Source organism: Delphinapterus leucas, chromosome 12 (assembly GCF_059928025.1).
Source record: "Delphinapterus leucas isolate spDelLeu-1000000601 "Yukka" chromosome 12, BTC_Dleu_Yukka2, whole genome shotgun sequence".
In the NCBI taxonomy this organism is placed as follows: Eukaryota; Metazoa; Chordata; class Mammalia; order Artiodactyla; family Monodontidae; genus Delphinapterus; species Delphinapterus leucas.
The window spans coordinates 48,780,892-48,806,530 of record NC_143140.1 but is presented as its reverse complement, the minus strand read 5'-3'; the positions used below and the strand labels follow the sequence as shown (position 1 = coordinate 48,806,530).

The following is a 25,639-nucleotide window of genomic DNA, read 5'->3' as shown; positions in this document are numbered from 1 at the left end:
CATTAAAAGCCCATCAGCACAATTTTTTTTTTTTTTTTGCGGTACGCAGGCCTCTCACTGTTGTGGCCTCTCCCGTTGCGGAGCACAGGCTCCGGACGTGCAGACTCAGCGGCCATGGCTCACGGGCCCAGCCGCTCTGCGGCATGTGGGATCTTCCCGGACCGGGGCACGAACCCGTGTCCCCTGCATCGGCAGGCGGACTCTCAACCACTGCACCACTAGGGAAGTCCAGCACAATTTTATAATAATTATTTTATGCACCTATCCTTTAAATGAGTTAGGAGAAGAAAAGAGTTACAAATATACATTTTTATTATCTTTTGTATTTACTTATATAGCTACCTTTACTCCTGCTCTTTATTGCTTAGTGTGGATTTAAGGTACTGTCTGTTGTTCTTTCATTTCAGCCTGAAATGAAATACCCTTTAGTATTTCTTGTAGGGCAGGTCTGCTAGTGACGAATTCTCTCAGTTTTCATTTATCTAGATATGTTTTAATTTCTTTTTTCCCACCTCACCTAGCTCTCCTTCACTTTTGAAGGGTACTTTGCTAGGTATAGAATTCTTGGATGCCAGTCTTTTTCTTTTATCCTTTGACCATGTCATCCTACTGCCCACTGGTCTCCATGGTTTCTAATGAGAAGTCAGCTCTTAATCTTCTTGAGGAAACTTTGTATCTGAGAACTGTTCTGTTTTGTTTTTGCTGCTTTCATGATTCTCTTTCTGTCTTTTGACAGTTTGGCTATGAAACATCTAGATGTGGATCTCTTCAACTTTGTCCTACTCGGAGTTTATTGAACTTTTTAGGTATACATACTAATGTTTTCCATCAAATTTGGGAAGTTTTTTGTCATAATTTTTTCAAATATTCTTTCCACTCCTTTCTCTCTCTCCTCTCCTTCGGAAACTCACATTGTGTTTATGTTGGTATACTTGATGGAGACCCACAGATCTCTGAGGCTCTGTTCATTTTCCTTTACTCTTTTTGTTCCTCGGATTGGGGAGAATCTTAACTGACCTGTCTGAAGTTCACTGGTTCTTCTGCCAGTTCAAATGTGCTGTTTACCCCCTCTAGTAAATTTTTGATTTCTGTTATTGCTCTTTTCAACTTGAAAATGTCTGTTTGAATCTTCTTATTATTGTTTTAATTTCACTGGGTGGAAATATCCTTTTCATATTTAAATGCCAGCTTTCTATTTGATTCTTTTTTATAATTTCTGTCTCTTCATTTATATTCTCCATTAGGTAAAATATGACTGTCAAACTCCTTTAATTCTTTAGACATAATTTGCTTTATTTCTTTGAAATATTTATAATAGCTGGTTTAAGGTTTTGTCTAGTAAGACCAACATCTGGGCTTCTTCAGAGACAGTTTCTGTTGACTTTTTTTCCTATGTATGGGCCATACTTCCCTATTTCTTTGTATGTCATAATTTTTTTGTTGGAAACTAGACATTTTAAATACAATAAAATAAATTGTCACATTTTAAATAACGTGACAGTTAAGAAAATCATATTTCTTCCTACTCCCAGGATTTGTTTTGCTCTGTTATTGGTGTTGCTGCTTGTTTCTCTAGTGATTTTCCTGGGCTAATTCTGTTCAGTCTTTGTTCTTTGAAGTCTGCTCAGCTAACTCAGTGATCAGTTACTGATTAGCCAGAGATTTCTTTAAATGACTTGAACCAATAGGTCTCTATTCAGCTTTTGCTGAGGGGCTTTGTTTGTGTGCATATGTTGAAGCAGAGCTTCAAGGTCAACCAGAAGTGAAACATTAGGGCCTTCTCAGGTCTTCCTGCACATTCACACAGCTCCTCACATGTGCCTAGCCTTCTAAATTCCCAGGACTATTGCAGAGCTTTTCAAAGCCCCTTATGGACATTTAATTCCTCGGTTTTTTCTTTTAAGTATCTTGGTCAGCCTCTTATTAGCTGCAACTAGTAAAAATCGCTCAGGCAACTGCAGTGTTAAACAGTTGTTGATGACTATTTTCAACAAATATGCTGCAGATAGGACTATACACATAGAATGAGCTCTTGAGTCTTATCAAACAAAGACAAGCCCTGAGAATAGAGTATTTTAGCAAGCTGCAAGGCACATCAAATAGTAACAGTTTTCTGAGGCTTTGGGAGAACTTCAAATCTATTCTGGTCTCTCCAGTATCTGCTTGGCTTTGGGGTTTCACAGCTACCATATTTGCAATATTTTGGTTTTCAAGGCTGATCTGGAGCTGGGGATGAGAGATTGAATTCGGTCAAGTTAAGACACTAGAAAGCTTGCTCTTCTTGCTAAGAGTCAACTGGTTTTCTTGAATAAACATTCCTTAGATTGTCACAAGCCTTTAAATTAATGTCAAAGCTAAAAATAAAGTTGATTTTGACAGTATTTTGCAGTATTCTTTTTTTTTTTTCGGTATGCGGGCCCCTCACTGTTGTGGCCTCTCCCGTTGCGGAGCACAGGCTCCAGACGCGCAGGCTCAGTGGCCATGGCTCATGGGCCCAGCCGCTCTGCGGCATGTGGGATCTTCCTGGACCGGGGCACGAACCCGTGTCCCCTGCATCGGCAAGCGGACTCTCAACCACTGTGCCACCAGGGAAGCCCTGCAGTATTCTTAAAAAAAATTTTTTTCTTGAAGTATAGTTGATGTACAATATTATATGTTACAGGTGTACAGTATAGTGGTTTATAATTTTTAAATGTACTCCATTTATAGTTATTATAAAATATTGGCTATATTCCCTGTGTTGTAAAATAATATCCTTGTAGCTTATTTTATACATAATAGTTTGTATCTCTTAATCCTCTACCCCTATATTGCCCCTCCTCCCTTCCCTCTCCCTACTGGTAGCTACTAGTTTGTTCTCTATATCTGTGAGTCTTTCTTTTTTGTTGTATTCACTAGTTTGTTGTATTTTTTTAGATTCCACATATAAGTGATCATCATAAAATATTTGTCTTTCTCTGTTTGACTTATTTCACTTAGCATAATACCCTCCAAGTCCATCCCTGTTGTTGCAAATGGCAAAGTTTCTTTCTTTTTTATGGCTGAGTGGTATTCCGTGTGTGTGTGTATGCATATTGCACAGCTTCTTTATCCATTCATCTGTTGATGAACACTTAGGATGCTTCTGTATCTTGGCAATTATAAATAATGCTGCTCTGAACACTGGGGTGCATATAGCTTTTTGTATCAATGTTTTCATTTTCTTTGGATATATACCCAGGAGTGGAATTGCTGGGTCATATGGTAGTTCTGTTTTCAGTTTTTTTGAGAAACTTCCATACTGTTTTCCACAGTGGCTGCACCAATTTACATTTCCACCAACTGTGTATGAGGGTTTCCTTTTCTCCACATCCTCACCAACATTTGTTATTTGTGTTCTTTTTATGATAGCCATTCTGACAGTTGTGAATGATTAGCAGTGTTGAGCTAAAAGATGCAGTGTTGAGCATCTTTTCATGTGCCTGTTGGCCATCTGCACTTCCTCTTTGGAAAAATGTCTGTTCAGGTCTTCTGCCCATTTTTAAATTGGGTTGTTTGTGTTTTTGATGTTGAGTTGTATGAGCTATTTATGTATTTTGGACATTAACCCCTTATCTGTCATATCATTTGCAAATATTTTCTCCCATTGAGTAGGTTGTCTTTTCCTTTGACAGTATTTGCCAGTATTCTTGTTGCTTTTATGGAGGAGCTGGTTTTCCAAGGTCCTTCCTCTGCCATTCTGGAAGTGCCTTTTCCCATTCTTGTATATTTTTATCAGCATTCTGCTTCCAGTCTCTGACCCAGCCTCTCATTGCTTGCCTTTCTCTTATACATTTCTATTGGACCTTTGGAACTCTGGTTCCACGGCTAACATGGTTACATTCTCAATTATTCACTATTACCTCCCTTTCTTGCCAGGCAGCCCTTTCAGGGGCTGATTCTCTCACATCCCACATAAATCAAAATCCTCTATTCCTCCCTTAAATATTAGTATTCCTCAAGTTTCTGGCTTACACCCCTTCTCTTGTCTATTTTCCCTGAACGTTCTTACTCAGTTGTTGCTCATACTCTCAAATCTGTTTTCTTCTCTAGCCCAGATCTCTGTCTTAAGCTCCTCATCTGTATCTAATTTTGCTTAACATAAATCTTCATTTGGAATTTCTACAGACATGTAAAATTCCTCAAGTTCAAAACAGAAATCAACCTATTCTTCTTTCTCAGTTTTCTTTGAATGACATTCCCATTTGTCTAGTTGCCTAAACCAAAAATGTGGGTCATTTTTTATTCTTTCTCCTTTACCCTACCTTCAAATTACAGTAAGTTACCTTTCAGTTCTGTGCCCTAAGTCTTTCGATTTAGGTTTTCTTTATCTCTCCTGACATCTCCTGCCTGAATTATTCCAACAGCCTCCAAAACAGATCTTCCCATTATAGTTCTGTCCCCAGCTTCTCCACAATGTGTCCAGAAGGGAACTTTATAAAATGCAAATCCAAATAGGTCACAGAGTCCACACAGACACACATACACACACACACACACACACACACACACACACACACTTTGCCCTTCTCTCCATTGCATTCCTTGCTCCATCCTAATTGCCTTTTTCCTATTTCCAGACCATGTCATGTTCTTGTTTGCTTTCAGGTATCTGTACATACTGCAGTATTCTTTCTCACTTTGCTCTTTTATTGCTTCCTCAGGGAAGCCTTCTTATATTCTCACAAACTGAGTTAGATACTTCTGGATATAGAATTACCATACTGTAATGGCCTATTTACTCATCTTTATCTCCAAGTAGAATGTCAAGTCCATGAGATCCAGGGCTGTGATTATGAGCAGCCTGTGGCCTAGCACCGAACATTGGGCTTCCACAAATTATTTGATGAATAGAGAATTTATGCCTACATGTATGAACAACAGAACCAACCATGTTCAGCACTGAGAATACAAAGATATATTAGGCAGACATATAAATAAAATAGGCCTTTGAAACATCTGGTGTCTGAGGGATATAGCTGTTAGTAATGTAGGATTAGTAACTTAAAGCCAATGATTCTAAATAAAGTCCTGTATACCTTAGTTGAAGAAATAAAATGGCGTGAATGTATGTGAGACCCCAAAGCATTATTTATGAATTAAAGGAGAAAATGAAGAGAAACTATTCAACAGGAAGTTATATACATATGCCCTTTATAAAGTTAGTGTTTATACTTAGTTTTTGTTTTATTTTGTTTTTAATTTCTAGGTCATTGAGAAGTAGGTGACTTCTTCCTTCCTGCCTTTCTTTTACACAAATTGTATAATATTTAGAAAATATATATAAGCAACAAAAAAATGAAATCACCCATTATCTGATTTAATGTATTATATATAGTTTCATAACTGAATTAAATCTGAACATCACCAGAAATAGATATGTCATAAACATCTTATGCTAGGAAATATACGTCAATACCACCTATTGCTGAGGTTAGCAGACTTTTTCTCTATAGGGCCACATAGTACATTTTTGAAGCTTTGAGGGGCTAGAAGGTCTCTGTCACAGCTATTCAACTCTTCCTGTAGCAAAAGCAGCCATAGACCCTTCCAAATGGGTGTATTCCAATAAAACTTGATTTACAAAAACAAGTAGCAAGCAGGATTTGGTATGAGAGCCATAGATTTGTTCTGAGATACAGATATGCCATAATTACTTAATCTTGGGGAAGTTTATTATCTTCAGTTTTTTACTATTATTAGTTATACTCTCTTAGCATCTTAATATCTAAATCTGTATGTACATTCTTAATATTTTCCTTAGCATAAATTCTGAAAAAATGTAATTTCTAGGGCTAAGAGTACATCTTTAAGACTTTTCTTTTTTAAACGAGAATAGGTGAGATAACATTTGCTTTCAAACTGTGACTATGAGGAGTTTTGCTTAACTCATTTTGTGGGTTTTGTGGGCATGGAAAAAGAAAGACTGGAGGGAAACGTTGAGTTAACGATAGTAATATAAAACTTAAAAAGAGATGTTCCTTGAAGAAAATATGAAAAATTTCATAAGTACAGATATTCCTGTTCACATAGCCAAGTTTGTTTGTTTGTTTGTTTGATAGCTCTGTAGAGTTTTGTTTAAAATCTTGTGTCGATTGAGATTTGGGAGATGGGGTTTGCAAATTACAAAATGAGCGTTTCTTATTCAGTCTCTTAAGATACTCTTAGGTCAGCATGATTTTGATTGTGATTACCAATCAGCTTGTTTTATTTAAAAAAGAAAAAAGAAGACACCATTAAATTTTCCTGTTCTGGTTGACAAGGAAGTCTAATCAGATCAGGGTTTGGCAAATTACTATCCATGGACAAAATCCCTCCTGTTGCCTGTTTTTTGTTTTTTGTTTTTTGTTGTTGTTGTTGTTCTTTTGCGGCATGTGGGCCTCTCAATGTTGTGGCCTCTCCTGTTGCGGAGCACAGGCTCCAGACGCGCAAGCTCAGCGGCCATGGCTCATGGGCCTAGTCGCTCCGCGCCATGTGGGATCTTCCCGCACCGGGGCACAAACCCGTGTCCCCTGCATCGGCAGGCGGACTGTCAACCACTGCACCACAAGGGAAGCCCCCTGTTGCCTGTTTTTGTAAGTGAAGTTTTATTGGAACACAGCCATGCCCATTCACTTAAGTACTGTCTATGATTGCTTTTAGAGTACAACAACAGAGTTAAGTAGTTGTCAGAGACAGTATAGTCCAGAAAGCCTAAAGTATTTACTATCTGCCACTTTACAAAAGAAAATTTGTAGACCCCAGAATTAGAGGAATGGCACGTGTTAGTCTTTCTGTTTATTGAAAATGGATCCACAAAAACAAAATAATTTTGCTACAGACAAACTAACAAGGTTTTAGAAGCAGAATTAATTCAGAGCCCAAATCTGGGCACTTAAAATGTAGAAGAACACGTGAGAAAACAATATAAGAAATGTTGGAATACAGAGGACTTTATGTGTAGTGTAATTCTAAGTTATGTGAAAGATTAGATTTAGAGCACGCAAGTACTGGCTGTTACAGAGGCACCTACCTTAGTTATAAAAGCCCTTCTTACACACAGTTGGAAAACAGCCAATTCCACAAAGTTTTGCTGTAGTGTCTTTAAAAGCGAGCAGTTATACTGTGACAAGTTCCGTGGCACTTTTCGTGAAACAACCTTGTTGCAGTTTCTGAATGAGACGACATCAGTCAAATTGGAAAATTCACACTCTTAAAAATTTTTTGAAACCTGTGTACATAGGCTTATTCCCCCAATGACAGTCTTTATCCCTACTGTATTTGTTACCTTAATTCAGTTTCACATGACAATAATAGGGGGCATTCAGAAAGTAGGGATATTTTCTTTCTTTGGATCCACTTTACCTGGAAATAGCTAATATCCAGGATCCCAAATCATTTAGTAAGGTTTTGAAACAGCATAGCTTTTATTAATTTTATAAAAAGTTTCTTAAAAGAATCCTGTGTGTGGAACTCTTTGGAGTATAGTAGAAAAGCCTCTAGGCTGAAGTCAAGCGTTCCTCTTCACTAGGCCGCTAAATAGATGTTGAAAAAACCTGAATCCGTAACCAGCTACGTGGACTTTTATGAGAGAGAAGCCACTGATTTAATGCTTATAAGCACTGATTTTAGGGTGTTTTCTCACAGCCGAAAATAATCCTGAGTGAGGGGGGTCAGGGTAGACTAGTTTTTCTCTGAGGGACTTTACATCTGTATGTGTCCACATATTTGTGTGGGATAGAGCTGATGGAGGGGAAAAAAATAAAAGTGGTCTGTATCTTGTCAAGATAAAGCGACGCTCTGACAGAACCACAAATTTTATAATGATAAAAGACAAGAAATTGACTGTTGTTCATTTTTACACATTTTCTTTGTTTAACTTTTGAGTTTCCTTTTTTTTATCTTGTTTCTCATAATTTCTGTGACACATATTCTGTATTAGAGCTGTTATGGTTCTGCCAAGAATTCCTTAGGCTGTGGTTTTTCTTCAGGAGATTGTTCTTGAGTAAGGGTGGTGAGTAAAGCACTGAGCTATCCCTACTGCTGGAGAACTACACGGAGGTGCATCTGTGTTGATTTAGTGACTACAGCTTTGCATGGGACGTTGGGTCATTCAGGGTAGGAAAGTGCAATAAGCTGGAGATCCTTTATGTTCTTCTGTAACCCTGATGGTGGTGCCTTAGTTGTATCAGAGTCCCTCTGTTTTCATAGATTTGTTTTTTCAGATATTCTAGGCTTTCACACCATTCCTTCTCCTTAAGCACCTATTCTGTTTTGCTGGTGGTTCGTTCAATAAATATCTGTTAAATACATATTAATGTGTTTTGTGCTGGATCCTGGGGATATTACTATCATTCAGACACAACACCAGCTCCCAAGAATTTGCAGTCAAATGAGAGAGAGAGCCCAGTAAGAAAACAGGTGTTTACAGTACAAAAGTAAGAACTGAGGAATTAAGGATTAAGGAAGCCAATATTTACTTTCTTAAAAACATTGAACCAGAATGGTTAAATGGAAAGAGCATTGGTTTTAGATTTTGTTGATCTGCTTTTAAATCCTGATTCAATTACTTAATAGGTATGTGACTTTGGGAAAGTTAACCTTTGTGATACTTGCAAAGTTGTTCTAAGTTTTAGAAATAAATATATATAAAGCACTTAGTCCAGTGCCTGCTGAATAAATGATTTCTGCTTTTTTTTCTAAATCATACACCGTAAATTATTGTTCCAAAGCCTATAAATAGAAAGATCATTTCTCTGGCCCCTACTTCATAGGAGATGTGAAAAGAGGATATGGTAAAATTTTTTATGAACTTTGTGAACATCCTGCCTATAAAGAAACTATTAGAAATCAGATTTTATTATTATTTCTTATAAAGCTTACCCAGATTTACATTATTAAGATATGGACTGTAAAACTCATATCTTAAGAACTTACAATATTGCTTGTGAAATATGCTAGTAATTTTGTAACCACCGGTCTTATATTTTATTTGTCAACTTAAAAAGAGGATACTTTTGTGTCTCCCTACCTCCCTCACCCCGTAGTTTAGCATGCCAGTTACTTTTTTTCTTTTTTTTTTGCGGTACGCGGTCCTCTCACTGTTGTGGCCTCTCCCGTTGCGGAGCACAGGCTCCGGACGCACAGGCTCAGCGGCCATGGCTCACGGGCCCAGCCGCTCAGCGGCATGTGGGATCCTCCCGGACCGGGGCACAAACCCGTGTCCCCTGCATCGGCAGGCGGACTCTCAACCACTGCGCCACCAGGGAAGCCCGCCAGTTACTTTTAACCAAATTGTGGTTTATATCCAGAAGTGTAATGGTTATAACCTTTTTTCATGAGATGTTTAGAAAGCATTCAAATAGATCATCAGTAAATTGATAAAATATCAATATATTTTCTTAAGACTCGTTCATCATTACAATTTGAATTTTTTCTATTTGAAGAATTGAAAGCTGCAATATTTAGGAAGTAGTATCATGCATATTTAGAAATAAAAGAGAATGGTTAAAGGATTTGCTTTTAACTGAAAATATTTTTTTATTCCTTTGAAATTAAGTAACATAAAATTAGAAATTAAAATTTGTCTAACAGCAACACAATTTGTAATTTTTCAAAAACATCAAAGTTGGTAGCTCAAATGAGAATACTGTATTCGGGAGGGCATAGGTCTTATTCCATTATGTGACTTTTCCAGTTTTGCTATACTTTATGTAATAACTATTCCAGATTTATTTGTTAATTCTGTTATAGCTGTACCTTAAAAATAAGACAAGCTGATGTTATTCCCTGTAAAAAGTGTAAATACAAGTATCAACAGAACATAGAACTATTTTCTATGTATTTTACATAAATCACCCTAAATTATAAATAGGATAGTGATCAAACAAATACTTTTCTACCAAAAGAAAAAGCCAGTGGAACACAGTGGGATAAGAGGTGGGAGAGAAGCCCTAGGATTGTGTTGGCAGGGCAGTAGTAAGTGACAGCATGAGAAGAATGCATGTGTTCTTCCATCACTGCTGTTCTCCTCTCTGTTTGAATTAGACAAATAGCATGTGCCCAAGGGGAACGAGGGACAATGTTCAGAGGAAAGGAACCACTTTTATACAGCCCTGCCAGATTCATGAGAATAATGATGCATCTGCTTTTTGTTGCTGCTGTTGTTACTTAACCTTGTCGTGGATACATTACTTTTTCGGTAGCACTTATTTTGTGGGTTCTTACTCATATTATTTTCTCTATCATGGCTATACGGGATTGTCTGTTGGCAAATCAGCACCATTTACCCCTTCTGCACCTTGCCTGATGTAATGGCTTCCTGGAAAGTGTGCATGCTGTCTTTTTTTCCCTCTTTGTGTCTCCCCTGTCCCACTCCATCAAATGTGCAATTTAAATATCCAGAAGTCCATTACAGACAGTTGATTTGTAGGGGTTTTCTTTTGATTTTTTTTTGTCTGTTTTGATTTTTTTTCCCTAATAGCAAAATTTCATTTATACCCTTCCCAAACCACGCCCCCCCGCCCCATAGCAAAACTCCACACACTGGATGCCAAGACAGACACATTCATTGATTTATTTAGTAAACTTTCAGTGAGCTTTTGTAAGCTTCATAACACTGTGTTAAGTGGTATTATAGGGCAAGGGTCCCCAACCGCTGGGCTCTGGACCAGTTACCAGTCAGTGGAACCGGGCCGCATAGCAGGAGGTGAGTGGCAGGCAAGCAAGCAAAGCTTAATCTGCTGCTCCCCATCGCTCGAATTACTGCCTGAAACGTACCCCCCTCCCCAATTCCGTGGAAAAATTGTCTTCCATGAAACTGGTCCCTGGTGCCAAAAAGATTGGGGGCCACTGTTATAGGGCAATTCAGTGAAGTACATAAAAGTAGTTAGATTGTGAGGGTGAAATATTCAAATGTATTTGCACCAAAACTACTATTTAAATCAAACTATAATGCTTATATTTATAAAATGCTTCTAAATGTTCTGTTGTAAAATGTAGTCAATACAGGTGGCTTTAACTATGGGTTAGTTTCTTCAACCCTTCCCTCAGATAAGCTGTGTTGTCCTTAGACCATTTAAATGACTTGTATTCTGAGCTTTGTAATGTTAAGGTTTTAAAATGCATCTCAAGTCTAAACTTTACAATGTGTTACATTTTAGGTCAGAAGACATGTCTTCATCTACATGGCATCTTTCCTTACCTCTATGTGCCATATGATGGTTATGGACAGCAGCCAGAAAGCTATCTTTCTCAGATGGCATTCAGTATCGACAGAGCACTTAATGTGGCTTTAGGCAATCCATCTTCCACTGCTCAGCACGTGTTCAAAGTGTCATTAGTATCAGGAATGTAAGTATATGATAACATCTTTTAAAATTTCTATTTGTATTTATATTACTGTTCTAGTTAAAAGAAAACATATCCAATTCAAATATACTCTGTTCATTTTTCTTTTATTTCTAATCTAATGGAACCAGGGTGAATTTCTTACTGTAACTTTTTAAAGTCCATTTTTATTGCAATGAAAGATAGATGGTTAACAGTAATTTTTGTTTTAACTTTTTCCATTTCTCTGCTTCCTAGAACTGTAGAAATTTATGTAATTTATTCATCAAGTATTTATTGAGCACCTTTTATATTGGTGAACAAAACAAAGGTCCCTGCCCCCATGGAGGTTACATTCTAGTAATGGAAAACAGAAAGTAACCAACAGATAGAACATGAAATAAATTTATTTATTACATGATAATTAATGCTATAGAACAAAATATGTAGAACAGGTAAGAAGGATCAGTAGTATGGGGTGGGGAAGTAGTCTGGTGGCAGTTTTATACAGGGTAATCAGGGAAGGTGTCATTGACACAGTAAATGACATTTGAGCAAAGACTTGAAGGTGAGGGGGTGGGAACAAAATGGAGGCCAGGTGTCTGGAGTGGAGGGAAAGGAGAGTGGACAAAATGAGGTTAGAGAGATATGAGAGAATGGAGATCATGTTGGCCAGTGGGTCGCCAAAATCACTTTTACCTGGTTTGACAGCCATGAGAATGCACCTCTCAGATCTCCAAATACAAAGAGCATAATTGAACAATGGTCCCAGCTACTGCACTAAAATCCATTTATCATCCTGTGTAAACTGAAGCTGCTTTCCATAGGCTACTCCCAGCCATTGGCTAAGCAGAGCAAGGCTACTAAGGCAGGCCTGTTTCTGGGAGACACTTGGGAACTCTGGGACAGCCTTTCTGAACTTTCACTAGAATCACACTGCAATAAAAGACACTTCCACTCATCTTCCCTCTGTCCCTCTCTCCTTCACTTAGATCAGACCTGTATCTAAGTCTTGTGGCTGTCCCACCCTCTCCTGAGTTCATCCTCATATTCTCTCACAGGTGTTTCCACTAACAAATTTCTTGCACATTTTGACATCTACTTCTTGGAGGCCTCAGACTAACACACTTGAGAACTTAGTCAGAATATATTCTTTGGTCTCACCCCACATCTAATGAATCAGATACTCTGGTGGTGGGACCCAGAAATTTGTGAGCCTTTCTGCTGATGCTGATGCATACTCAAGTTTGAGAAACCACCGCAGTAGGCTCTTCTATTTTACTCTGAGCTATTGCATGATTTTGAGCAGCCAGGATCTAACTTAAACTTGAAAGGGTTCCTTTAGCAACTGTGGGAAGAATAGATCATAGGGGCATGAGAGTTGAAACAGGGAGAACATTAGGACTTTTGTTTCATTAATCTGGGTGAGAAAATATGGTGGCTTGAACTAGGGTAGTAGCAGGGGAGTAGTGAGAAGTGGTCAGCTTCTAGATCTATTCTGAGGGTTGAGTCCCCAAGATTTGCTGTCTGATTGGATGAAGTTTGTGAGAGGAGTCAGGTATGACTACAAAGTTTTGAGTCTGTGCAGATAGAGCAGGCTGGCGGGAAAGATTTAGAGCTCGTACTGGAACATATGAGTTGAATACATCTGTATGAAATCCATCTTAAATTTGTCTACTTCTTCCACCTTAATCCAGGTTTTCTTCTGGACCACCACAGTATCCTTTTAATTGAATTTCCTTCTTCTGTTCTTATCTCACTCCAGAGCTGCAGAAGTACCTGTCTTGTAATGTAAATTGGATCCTTTTAAAATCATTTAAAATCCTTGAGTGGCTTCATATTGTTTGTACATTAAAATTTAAGTTTCTGACCCCTGCCTGCCTCTGTAACTTTGTTCACTGTGTTCCACTCAGAAACACTGGTCTTCTTTCAGCTCCTCTGATGTGCTGAGCTCTTTCCCACCTTTGTACATGCAGTTTCCTTTCCTTGAGTGCTCTACTACCTCTCCAGTCCTTCAAATCCTTCACCTCTCCAGAGAAGTTTTCTCTGACTTCCCTCCTTAAAATAGGTTGTTGTTATTATTATTCTGTATCTTAGCCCATTCTTTGTTTTCTTTAGTACTTTAGTTTGCAGTTATTTTAATTTTTTATTAGTTCTTATGTGTTTCTCCCACCAACCTGTAAGTTCCATGAGAAAAAGGACCATGTTTGTCTGTCCATCATTATATCCCTTGCACCTTGTATGGTGTTGGGCACTTAGTAAACAAGGCTCAATAACTATTTGTTTGAATAAATGAATGAGGTAAAAGTTCACACCCATCCTATGATAGCAACAATTAGGTTAAAGATAATCATCAGCTTTATATTCTAATTTTTTTATGTTTAATGATTCCTCGGAATTTTCCTATACATATTCTCATTTCAAAGTTGAATCTCCAAACAGCCTAGTGGAATGAATAATGAGTCACCAGTCTTTCTATATGTTTGGTGGGCATTTGTTAAAAGCATAGCCATATTTTTAAGAGTTAGTTGAGTTACAAATCTAGAGACCTGGAAGCAAAAGATGAGCTGTTCAGTCTAATTTATGGCTGACATTCTCTTTTTTCTCCCATTCTAATGTTTTCTATGTTTTTTTCTTATATAGGTCCCCTTTTCCCTTACCATGCATTGTAGCTTCTATGATTCCTTTACTCCTTCAGTATTGCCTACTTCTTTAAGTAAGCAAGTTGCATCTAGCTATCAAATTAAAACTTGAACAAATTTAATTCCAGTCTTCCTAGACTGTGTACTATACTGAAGCTGGGCTAAGAGAGAGGACCATGACCTTAGGCTCATTTCAGGGGTTCCTTGTCACTTAGCTATCATGATTCTAGAAAATATTCTATGAAAAGATTCTTAATCCATCTAAATTAATTAACTGAGGTTTTTTTTTCACTATCTGTGCTCATTTTTCTTCTCATTGTTATATTAAAAAACTAACTCCAATTATCAGATACAATTTTTAAAATATAAACATATCTACTCTCGAACTCTGCTCCATTCTACTTTCTTTCTCCCAGAGAGTCTCCCTGTGGAGAAATTCTTTTGGCAAAATCAACTAAAGTCAACAGCAGAAAGTAAGAATTGCAGGTTAAATTATACAGAGACTTTCTTGGCTAGAAGAAGCAGAAAACTGAATTTATAGAATTTCCAGGCTGTATTTTGGGGCAATAGTTACAAAAGCAGAATCCTAGATTTACAAAGAATTGTAGGGATTTGATAGTCTTGTATTCAGTTTTTGAAATTTATAAGATTCTAATTGTAAAATCCTAAAAATTTTTAGCAAAAACAAAGCAAAGATAATGTGGACCACACCAGTGCAGATTTAATTCTCTTTTTTTTCCATTTATCTGGCTAAAGGTATAACTCCTATCTTTAGACAGAGAGCTATATTTATGTATATGAAAAATACCAAAGCAGGAGGAATAAAGAATTGAATTTTGCTGGTGAGAGAGAATGAGATCATTCATATAATGTGTGTTTCACCCCTTCCTTCATGGCAAAAAAATGGGGTGAGCAGCATCAAACTAGACAGGAAAGGGTAAGTGTTATTTAAAAAAAGAAAAAATGGTAAAGGGTAGGGGATAGGGAGTGATGGTCAGAGTAGACCTTTCTGAGGAGGTGAGTTTAAGCAGAGACCTGAATGAAGACTGAAAGTAAGCCATACAAAGGTTCAGGGCAGAACTTTCCAGGCAGAGGGAATGGCAGATTACTTGAGAGTGGATCGAGTTAGAAGGGGCTGAAATGTTTAGAATGGCTGGAGGAAAAAGGAAGAGTGGGTGTGAGATAAGATTGGAGTGAGTGGTAAGGATGAGACAAAGAATGTTGTAGACCTTTTTTTTTTTAAAATAGAAATTGCTTTACAGCAATCGTACAGATGGTTCTGACCTAAAGGCTTGAAATAGTTTATATAAAAAAAAAGTTGTTTAAATATACCTCAAATAATGACTCTGTTGCCAACTTACTCCTGTATTTGAGGTCTGCTACACTGTCAGACATGACAGAGAGAAATGGTGTCCTAATGAGGGTAAGCTCTATCTAGTGCCCATCATAAGGGGAAAATATTTTTTTTAATGAAAAGAAATTGAGTTTATCCACCTAAAGATTTAACCAACCACTATTTACAGACAAACTCTAGGCAAATACTTTTTATTATTTTGTCTATAAATTCAGACCTATTTATATATTGTTTCTAATTACATCACCTTTGAAAATGGTAGTCTGTATATCAGAGTTTCAGATCCTCCTGAAATGATATAACATGATAGCCCAACTTATTCCTTCTTGCATTGAGGACTTGTTTCTCTCCCTGTCACATAGATTTTCGCTTCTCCCTTTCCCCCCTCTAGCTGATACCCTGAGAAGAACCGAGCCTCAACATAAATAGCGTCCTTAGTAAAGCTGTTGTCTTTTCAATCTCTTAAGTTCCTGTCTACACCGTTTTCACAGGTTTCCTTTGATTTGAGTGTGTTTTATACACACATACACATATGTACATATGTATAACAGGTAAATTGTCTCTGCTTAGTGAACTTGTAAAATTAATAACAGAGACAAATAAGGAAAGTGATACAAATTCTGTCAATTAAAGGACTTTGTTGATGAACAGCTTTAGTTTTTGACAGAAAAAATGGGAAATGGGAAAAGGTATCGGGAACGTCTCTGTTCTTCTCATACATGGTCTGAGTAAAGAGCCACTTTTTAATAGAGCCATGATGACTGAAATTAAGGTATAAATAGTTTGCTGCTCCTTTTTGTCCCTAGTTTTTTTTTAAGTGGTATTTTTAAACATTTTTAAAAGAAGTAACAAGATTTTATAATGTCATATGTTAACCTTGTGGTAGGTTTAATTGAAAAGTCTTGGAGGTTCTTTTGTTTTGTTGGGGGGCGGTTGGTAATATTCAATGTAAGTAAGACTGAATTCGGCCAGCTGAGTCCATTTAGGACAATAAGTTGCATTATTTCATCTCTGATGAAAATAAATTGAAATGTCTTTTTCTTTTATTTCAGGCCTTTTTATGGTTATCATGAGAAGGAAAGACACTTTATGAAGATCTATCTTTACAACCCTGCAATGGTGAAAAGGTACAAAGATAAATGAAATAAAAAATGAATAACTATCACTTAAGCAATTTAATAATAAAAAGAAAAATCTAGAAGCAAGGCCTGTATAGTTTGTAGCATTATTAAAGAAAGAGACCATAATATGTACATATATGTGTAAAGAGAGAGAGTCATAGCTTGGACTCTAGGAAGGATATTTTAAGGGTAAGGGACCTTGTTTTACACCCAACTGCTTCTTTTCTGTCTTAGAGAGTTTGTAGAAGTATATAAAGAGAGATGATTGGCTGCCTTGTATAATAATTCTAGTGCCCTGCTAGCCAGACCAAATGTTCAATACCAAGAGAAATTCGTTCTTCAGTTTCAAACCAAGGAGAAATATGTGAGAGTGAGGCCAGAGTGGGAGAGCTTTCTACTGTGAACTTAACCACTTTTCAGTACTTAAAAGATTTTTCTGATGAGATAGGTGATGTTATTAACATTTTTTTCCATATTGTTTAATGAAATGTATCACCATTTAGAAGATTTATATAACTTAGTGGATCTATATTTTCCAAATGACCAGTGCATGATGTTAGAAAATTATGCATGGGTAAAAATACTCCAAGTGTTAGGTAGACCAATAAGTTTTAATATAACAGAGTACAAAAAGTTCATTGATTTGGTTTCAAATTCCACATTATTGCTGACCTTTAAGAAACTACCACTCCATTGCATTTCCATGTAGTAGAAACAAAGATCAACGTTTACCTGAAAAGGCTATTCAGTTACTCTTCCTTTTTCCAATTATTTATCTGTGTAAGGCTGGATTTTCTTCATATGCTTCAACCAAACAATATATCAGAACAGACTGAGCTGAAGCAGATGTGAGAATCCAATTGTCTTCTATTAAAACAGAGGTTTGCAAAGATTAAAACAATTCCTCTTTTCCCACTAAATTGTTTTTGTTTTGGAAAATATAGGATTTTTTAATATATAAAACACTGTTATTTATGTTAACATATAATGGGTTTATTGTGGTTATTTTAAAATTAGTAAATAAGTTTCTTAAAATTTTCTGTTTTAACCTGATTTGGTAAGTGTCAAATCAAACAAAAGCTCTTTGACGCTGTCAATAAATTTTAAGAATGAAAAGGGGTCCTGGGGCCAAAAGTTTGAGAACCATCAAAATAAAGCTCTCTTAATTTTCTATCAAAGATTCTTAAAATCTATTCACAGCCATTCTGTCCTTCTCACTGCCTATTACAGTGGAAGAGATTTACCCCCTTACCTCTAAAGCTCATATTCTACCCTCTTTGACCTTTGCTTCCATCTATCAGTTATCCCCATCTCCCTTTCTACACCATTTAAATATTAATAAGACTCTGTTAATTTTACACATACACACATTCATACTCAAAGACATTCATACTTACAGCTATTCTCCCAGAAGATTTTTTTTTGGCCTGTGTTGGGTCTTCGTTGCTGTGTGTGGGCTTTTCTCTAGTTGTAGCGAGTGGGGGCTACTCTTACTTGCAGTGCACGGACTTCTCATTGCGGTGGCTTCTCTTGTCGCAGAGCATGAGCTCTAGGCGCGCAGGCTTCAGTAGTTGTGGCACACAGGCTCAGTAGTTGTGGCTCGCAGGCTCTAGAGCGCAGGCTCAGTAGTTGTGGCACATGGGCTTAGTTGCTCCACAACATGTGGGATCTTCCTGGACCAGGGATCAAACCCGTGTCCCCTGCATTGGCAGGCGGATTCTCAACCACTGCGCCACCAGGGAAGTCCCCTCCCACAAGAATTTATCTATACTTTGTGGGTTCAGTGTCTTACCTCCCATTCACTCTTTAACTTACTCCAATATAGGCTCTACTTCAACCATTTCACTCAAATTGCCTTCATTAGTGACCTCAGTGTTGTCAAACCCAATTAACACCTCTTTGTCCTTACCTTTTGACCACTTGTCAGTGCTTAGGTACCTTAAAATAAGGCTGCTTTGATGTAAACCTTTTCTGGTTTTCCTCATACCTTTCTAGTCATTCATATTTACAACATTTTGTTGATTCCTCTTTTAACATTGTGGTTGTTTCTTGGACTTTTGTCTTAGGCATTGATTTTTTTTCTCTCTATATGTTCCCTTTACTTTACAGTCTTATATACTCCCATTTTTTAAAATCTTTATGCATTTGGCTTCCAAATATATATCAGTAGCTTGAATTTTCCTCCAGAGCTCCTTACCAGTATATCAAATCATCTATCTACTGGATAAATAGAAAAGCACTATAGTTAAGAGTGAGGGGTCAAGTCAGAGAAAATTTGGGTTGAATTTTAGCACTTCCACCTTTTATTTGTGTGATTTTGGACAACATTTTGATCTAAGACCCAATTTCTCTGTTTATAAAATGGAGATAGTAGTACCATAGGTTTGTAGTAAGAATTACTTGAGATTAAGGATTTAGAGCACCCAACACAGTGTCCAGTACATAGTGCCCCAAAATCTGTTTGCTTCCTCTACTCTGTTAACAAAATTATCCTTATCCTCATCCTTATTATCATTTCTAATATTTTTATAGAAATCTCCCTGAATACTCCAGTATACCTAAACTCCAGTATGTCTAAAACTGAGTTTGTCTTTATTTCCTCTCCAAATGAAATCCCCAAACAAACCTGTTTTCTTCCAGTAATGCAGCACCTCCAACTAGCTGCTTAACCAAGATATCTAGGCATTATCCTCAACTCATATTGTCTCACCCTCCATATCTAGTTAGTCATCAAGTCCTGACCATTTTATTCCTTATATGTCTCCTGAATCAACACAGTTTCATGATCCTTGTTGAAGCCACCATCATCTTAGTTTTTCTACAGTAATCTCTCACTCTCTGTCTCTAGTGTTCTGCATTCTCTAGCTAACCTGGTCATTTCATTTTCCTGCTCTTCACAGGGAAATTCCACCACCTTTTCAGATGTCTTTAATAGGCTCTGCATGATCTGACTTCTCATTACCTCTCTACCCCCCCCCCACCACCATAGCCTCTGTCTCTAAGCCTCACTCAGTGGTTTCAGTCCTTGAATAAACCACATTTTCTTGTGACCCTTCACATGTGCAATTTTATTCGCATGAAATACTCTTCTCCTCTCTGAGAAAAAGTATTTCCAGTTCATTGTTTAGTCTCCTGCTTTAGAGACTTCTCTTCAAGAAGGCTTTGCAGAAGCTACAGTCTGGTTAATATCCCTTCTAGATGTTTCATATACTTCCCCTGCATAGCACTTGCACTATTTATAATTGCCTATTATTTGTATTCCCCATCATGAAGGAAAAATAACTCAGAGAATAAAAATATCAAAAGTGGTAACATCTCTGTGTGGTTGATTGAGTCATATGTCCTTTTTTAGAATTTTTGTATAATCTTTTCAAAATTTTTCTGGACTTTTTAAAAAAGCTAATATTTAAAAAATCCTTTTGACACTTTAGGTTTTTCTGTATAGTTAGCATTAAATTAGTTTTAGAAGTCAAAATATTCTTCATTCAAGGCATTTTTTGTCATTTTCTTTCAGAGCATGCAGCTTACTTTAAAACTTGATTTTAAACTTTCAATTTCCAACAAAATACAAATTTCCAGTGTAATTGAAATCAAAATTTTGTGTGCTAGTATAATGTGTTTTATTCTCTATATTTGTATAATCACCGTTTCACTTAACATTTTAGGAAACATAATTTTATGATATAACTTTTTTTTTCTAATTTAGGATATGTGAACTTTTGCAAAGTGGAGCCATAATGAATAAATTTTATCAGCCTCATGAAGCGCATATTCCCTACCTCCTACAGCTCTTCATTGACTACAATCTGTATGGAATGAATTTAATAAATCTGGCTGCTGTCAAGTTCCGAAAAGCAAGGAGGAAAAGTAAGGTTAATTTTGCAAGTTCAAATTAAAGCTTTTGAAACAAGTATTATGTAATTTATGATTTATAAAATAATATATATTTAGAAAATAAATGCTGAGTGGATAAGGAATAAAAAGAAATATGCAAAAATGTCTTACAGTTTATCAAGAAAAGAATCTCAAAATAAATTTTCTTGGTAATAGCTTTATTGAGATATAATTCACATGCCTTACAATTCACTCATTTAAAATGGACACCTCTGTGGTTTTTAATATATTCACAGAGCTGTGCATCCATCACCACAATCAAATTTAGAACATTTTCAACACCTCTAAAGGAAATCTTTATCAATCACCCCCAGTCCTCCCTTAGCAACCATGAATCTTCTTTCTGTCTCTCTGTTTGCCCATTCTGCACATCTCATATAAATGGAATCATATGTTTATTTGTTTTCACTTAGCCTAATGTTTTCGTGGTTCATCCATGTTGTAGCATATATCAGTATTTCATTCCTTTTTATGGCCAGGTAATATTCTGCTATGAATATGCTACATCGTTTATTGATTCATCAATTGACGGATGTTTGGGTTTCCTCCTTTTGGCTATTATGAACAGTGCTGCTGTGAACATTCATGTACAAGTATTCGTGTAGCCATATGTTTTCATTTCTCTTGGGCATATACCTAGGAATAGAATTTCTGGTTAAAATGCTGTAACATCTTTTGCATTGTATTGTTGGATTCCTTCTCCTCTACTTAAAACAAAGTGAAACCAACATTTTTCCTCCAACCCTGCTGTCCTTTATGTTATAATTATTTTCTTCGTTTTCACTGACAAACTTTTAAAACCAAAAGTTAGCTTTTTTTTCTCTTGTTGTTTACCAGCTATTCTTTTTTGGTTTAACTCCTTGGGTCTCTTCTACCATACCCAAACTGTGCTCTGAAAAGTAACCAGGGAGGACTTTTTCCCCCTGAATGGTGGGTTAGGTTATTGGGATCCACCCTCCTACTAAAACCAATTTAATAACTAGGTAAGATTTTTTTTTTTAATCTATCACAGAGATTATAAACAATAAAGAAGTACTGGCCAAAAGAGGAAATAGAATGCTGAAAACAGCCTTTGCCCTGAGGGGTTTGCTAATCCTGGCTGCCTCCATTGAGACAGCCTTACTAGGTGAGGGAGCCAGAAACAACTCAGGGCCTGCTGGACAGGTTGGAACCCTCCAGAATAAGGTAGGGTTTCAAAGAGATATACCCAAACTAGGAAGTGGAACAACTTTGAGACATTTCAGTTTGAATCTCTTGGGACTAAAAGAGAGTCCCAAATCTAGAACTTCATCTTAGGTGGTGGAATCATTGGATATCCATATGCCAGAAAATAAAAATAAAAGAGACCAGACATATACTTCATACCTTGTATAAAAATTAACTCAAAATGGATCATAGACTTAAACGTAAAATGTAAATCTATCAGACTTCTAGAAGAAAACAATGAGAAAATCTCCTGACAAGTTGATTTTGTCAAAGTTAAAAACTTTTTCTCTGTAAAAAATAATATTAAGAGAATAAAAAGATAAGTCACAGACTGGGAGAGGATATTTTCAAATTACATATCTGATAAAGTACTTATATCTTGAATATATAAAGAATTCCTAAAACTCAACAAAAGCAAACAACCCCATTAAAAATGGTCAAAAGACCTGAACAGACACTTCAGCAAAGAAGAAGATATAAGGATGGCAAACAGGAATAGATGATTCTCAACAGTATATATCATTAGGGAAGTGCATTTTAAAACCACAAAGAGCAACCATTACACACCTATTAGAATGGTTAAAATCCAAAAAAAACTAGCAATAAACAAATGCTGGTAAGGATGGGAGCAGCATCAACTCTCATTCATTGCTTGTGGGAAGGCAAAATGGTGTAGTCACTTTGGAAGACAGTTTGGCAGTTTCTTGTAATGTTAAATATAGACTTAACATATGACCCAGCAGTTACACTCCTGTATGTTTACCAAGTGATTTAAAACTCATGTCCACCTAAAAACCTGTATGCAAATGTATATAGCAACTTTATTTCATACTTGCTAAAAATCTAAAGTAACCAAGATGTCCACTCAGTGGGGCAATGGATAAACTGTTATATACCAATACAGTGGAATGCTATTTATCAGTAAAACACATCAAGCTCTTGATTCGTACAATGTCTATGAATCTTTAATGCATTTTACTAAGTGAAAGAAGCCAGACCCAAAAGACTACAAGTTGTTTGATTTTATTCATACAACATTCTGGTAAAGGCAAAACTATAGAAATGTAAAACATATTAGTGGTTGCCAGGAGTTGGAGAAGAGGAGAATGTTGACTACAAAGCCAATATATAGGGGAACTTTTTTTTTTTTTTTGGTAGGGGAACTTTTAGGATGAAGGAATTATTCTGTATGTTACTGGCATGCAATCTTGAAACCCATGAAATTGTACCTTAACCAAGTATTGATGGTTAACATCTCCAGTGATGGCATATGGATATCGTGTCCCCTCTCATATGATATGATGAGGATGCTTCACCTCTGTGGTATTCTTCATGGAAACCCATAATAACAATCTAATCATGAGGAAAACATCAACAGACCCAGATTGGAGGACGTCCTATAGGTGAACTGACCAGTACTCATGACTGTCAAGGTCATGAAAAACAAGGAAAGACTGAGAAATAGACCAGAGGAGACTAGGGAGACATGATAACTAACTACAATGTGGTACCCTACATTGGATCCTGAAACAGAAAATGGACAGTAGTGGATAAACTGCTGAAATTCAAATAAAGTGTATAGTGTAGTTAATAGGAAGGTATCTGTGTCAGTTTTTTTGTTTTGACAGATGTGCTTTGATAATGTAAAATGTTAACAATGGGAGGGGTGTGGTAAGCAGATTCAGAAAATGTACTATCCTTGTAACTTTCCTGTATCTAAAATTATTCCAAAATATAAAGGTTATTGGGGGAAAAAAGAATAACAGTTTGTTTATCAGTGTCAAATATAGCTGGGAGTTCAAGAAGAATTGACGAATGGAAAATGTTCTAGAGAGTGTACGGGAGGTATTTATAGGGAAAGGAGGTCAGTTTTACAAAAGTTTGTTTCCAGTAGGTGAAAAAGCATGAGGAAAGTTTGAATTAGCAAATATATGTAAGCCATTTATTTTAGTTATAAAAGTTAGATGAGTATTGGAAGGGATTTTTTTTCCAAAATATGGAAAATTTTTACAATTTGAAGGCAGAAATGTATGAAATTTCGTTGGGGGGAATTAAAAGCAGGGAAATTTCAAGTATGGTGAAATGTTTATTTTAGGTTTTTGTTTTGTTTTGTTAAAAAATAGATAAAAGATTATAATGAAAAGAATAGGTGAATGTTTTTGTATTATATTTTGTCATGTAATATCAGATGCATAATTAAATGGACAGTAAACTTATTGTAAATATGTTGCATATATATGCACAACTTAACATTTTAATCTTGTAAGACAAGTTAATTTAGTACATAATGTAGTCTTTTGAAAGTAAATTCAAAAGTGAAAAATATTTAGAAATTTTAATACTACATATGCATATACCATTTGTCTTATTATTCAGTTATATACTCAGTTGCCAAATGAAACGGAAATGTTGCTAATTACTGTTCTTAAGGTGAAGTATATAGAAGTACTTAAATAGAGTAAATATTTTTAGCATCATAGAGGGATTTTTTTTACAGTTCTCCATAGTGCCTTTATATTACATTTTTAACATCCAGAGTTGAAAAGAATTATATATGTATTTTTAAATAAAATAATACATAAAGTGGAGGTAAAGTGTGAATTTTTATACTGTGATAACTTTGAATTAGTAAACTTGTGTAGATTTTTCACTCATATAAATTTCTTAGAAAATAATATTTGTGTTTTAATTTACAACTTGCAAAGTAATTTTATATACATGCCCTAGCCACATAACAGCAAAGCCTTCAAAAACTTCTGAAGGTATATAGAATCAGTTACATGGTTTGTTATGTGTTTTGTTAATATAGCAAAGATGGTAAGTCTAATTAATTACATAATTTTGTGATCAAGCTAACCAAATAAGAAAAAGTATCAAATTTAGTTGGAGAGGATTGCAAATTTAATACCTTTCTTAATGTTAGGATTCCTTCTGTGCCATTCACTCAAGCTTTCTTTATCTGAAAATTTAAATTCCCCATAAGAGATCACAAAAAAATTGCTAAAATTTAGAGACTACTTCCAAAGCATGGCCCCAGGACTCAGTTTCTGCAGCTGGGACAACTAAGCAAATGCATAGTTCCCTCCAACTGCTCGTCAAATTGTATTTGCATTTGCCCCAGGTTTCCACTCACTGTTACTGCCATTACTTTCGAAATGCATTGTGTATTTTCTTTTTATTCAGGGATTAGCATTAAAGTATGTTTTGAATTTTATCTGGAATCTGATTTCCACTAGAATTTTAGTTGAGGCTCATATAGAATACCCTAGGAATTTAAAGTCTACAAAAATTCTTAGTTCTTTATTTTTAAAATGAGATTTGAAGCATACCTATCACAATAACGCATTTAAATGTATCATAATTCTATTCTAGTATGAAGGTATTGTGGCTATTTCTCTTTCATATCCATATATTGCAAATACTTTTCCCCATGTCGGTTTGGAATCACTACTCTCCACTGTGCATACGCATTCCGGTATGTTTATGAATTTTTAGGATACAATTTTAGGAACTGGTCATATGGGTTGTTTACTAATATACTTAAAGGGTAATTATATGTAAGTTAAAAGTGGAACTTACCCCTTTTACCTTTTTATTCCTAGGTGATCCATTACGTGCGAGTGGATCTTGCAAGAATCAGCTACCAGGAAGAAATTCTCTTACTGGTACTTTATTTCGGTGGGAAGAAGACGAAATACCAAGGTTAGTTTATGTTGTAAAGGAAAGGAAAAGTTATTTACATATATCCTACTCTATTCAGAAGTCAGTGGTTAGCATAATTTAATTTTAACCTTTATTGTAATTGGTTTTTATCTGTAAGTTTATCAAAAAAGCAAATCTCAACATTAGTGTGTTACATGGATCATAGATTTCAAGAACAGACCATGAAAATATACCTAGTTATTACCTAATTAATAAAAGAAATCTGGTTGTGTTTATACTTCTCTCCAACATCCATCTTCTTTGTACATTCTAAATTGACATCCTATAACTTGTCAAGTAAAAATTGCATAATAAAATAACAATCTAAAACCTAAATGGCGGGACTTCCCTGGTGCGCAGTGGTTAAGAATCCATCTGCCAGTGCAGGGGACACG

The 25,639-nt window shown here is 36.1% G+C and overlaps 1 protein-coding gene across 7 annotated transcripts in view; it reads left to right on the top strand.

Moving 5' to 3' along the window:
• The window catches only part of REV3L (REV3 like, DNA directed polymerase zeta catalytic subunit), a 187,727-nt gene that overhangs the window by 46,925 nt on the left and 115,163 nt on the right, over positions 1-25,639 (top strand). For all 7 annotated transcript variants that reach the window (XM_089921939.1, XM_089921940.1, XM_089921941.1 and 4 more), the window contains 4 exons: positions 11,160-11,349; positions 16,374-16,448; positions 20,149-20,309; positions 25,145-25,244. In XM_089921939.1, coding sequence (XP_089778065.1) covers positions 11,160-11,349; positions 16,374-16,448; positions 20,149-20,309; positions 25,145-25,244 — 526 coding nt within the window. The remainder of the gene's footprint in view (positions 1-11,159; positions 11,350-16,373; positions 16,449-20,148; positions 20,310-25,144; positions 25,245-25,639) is intronic.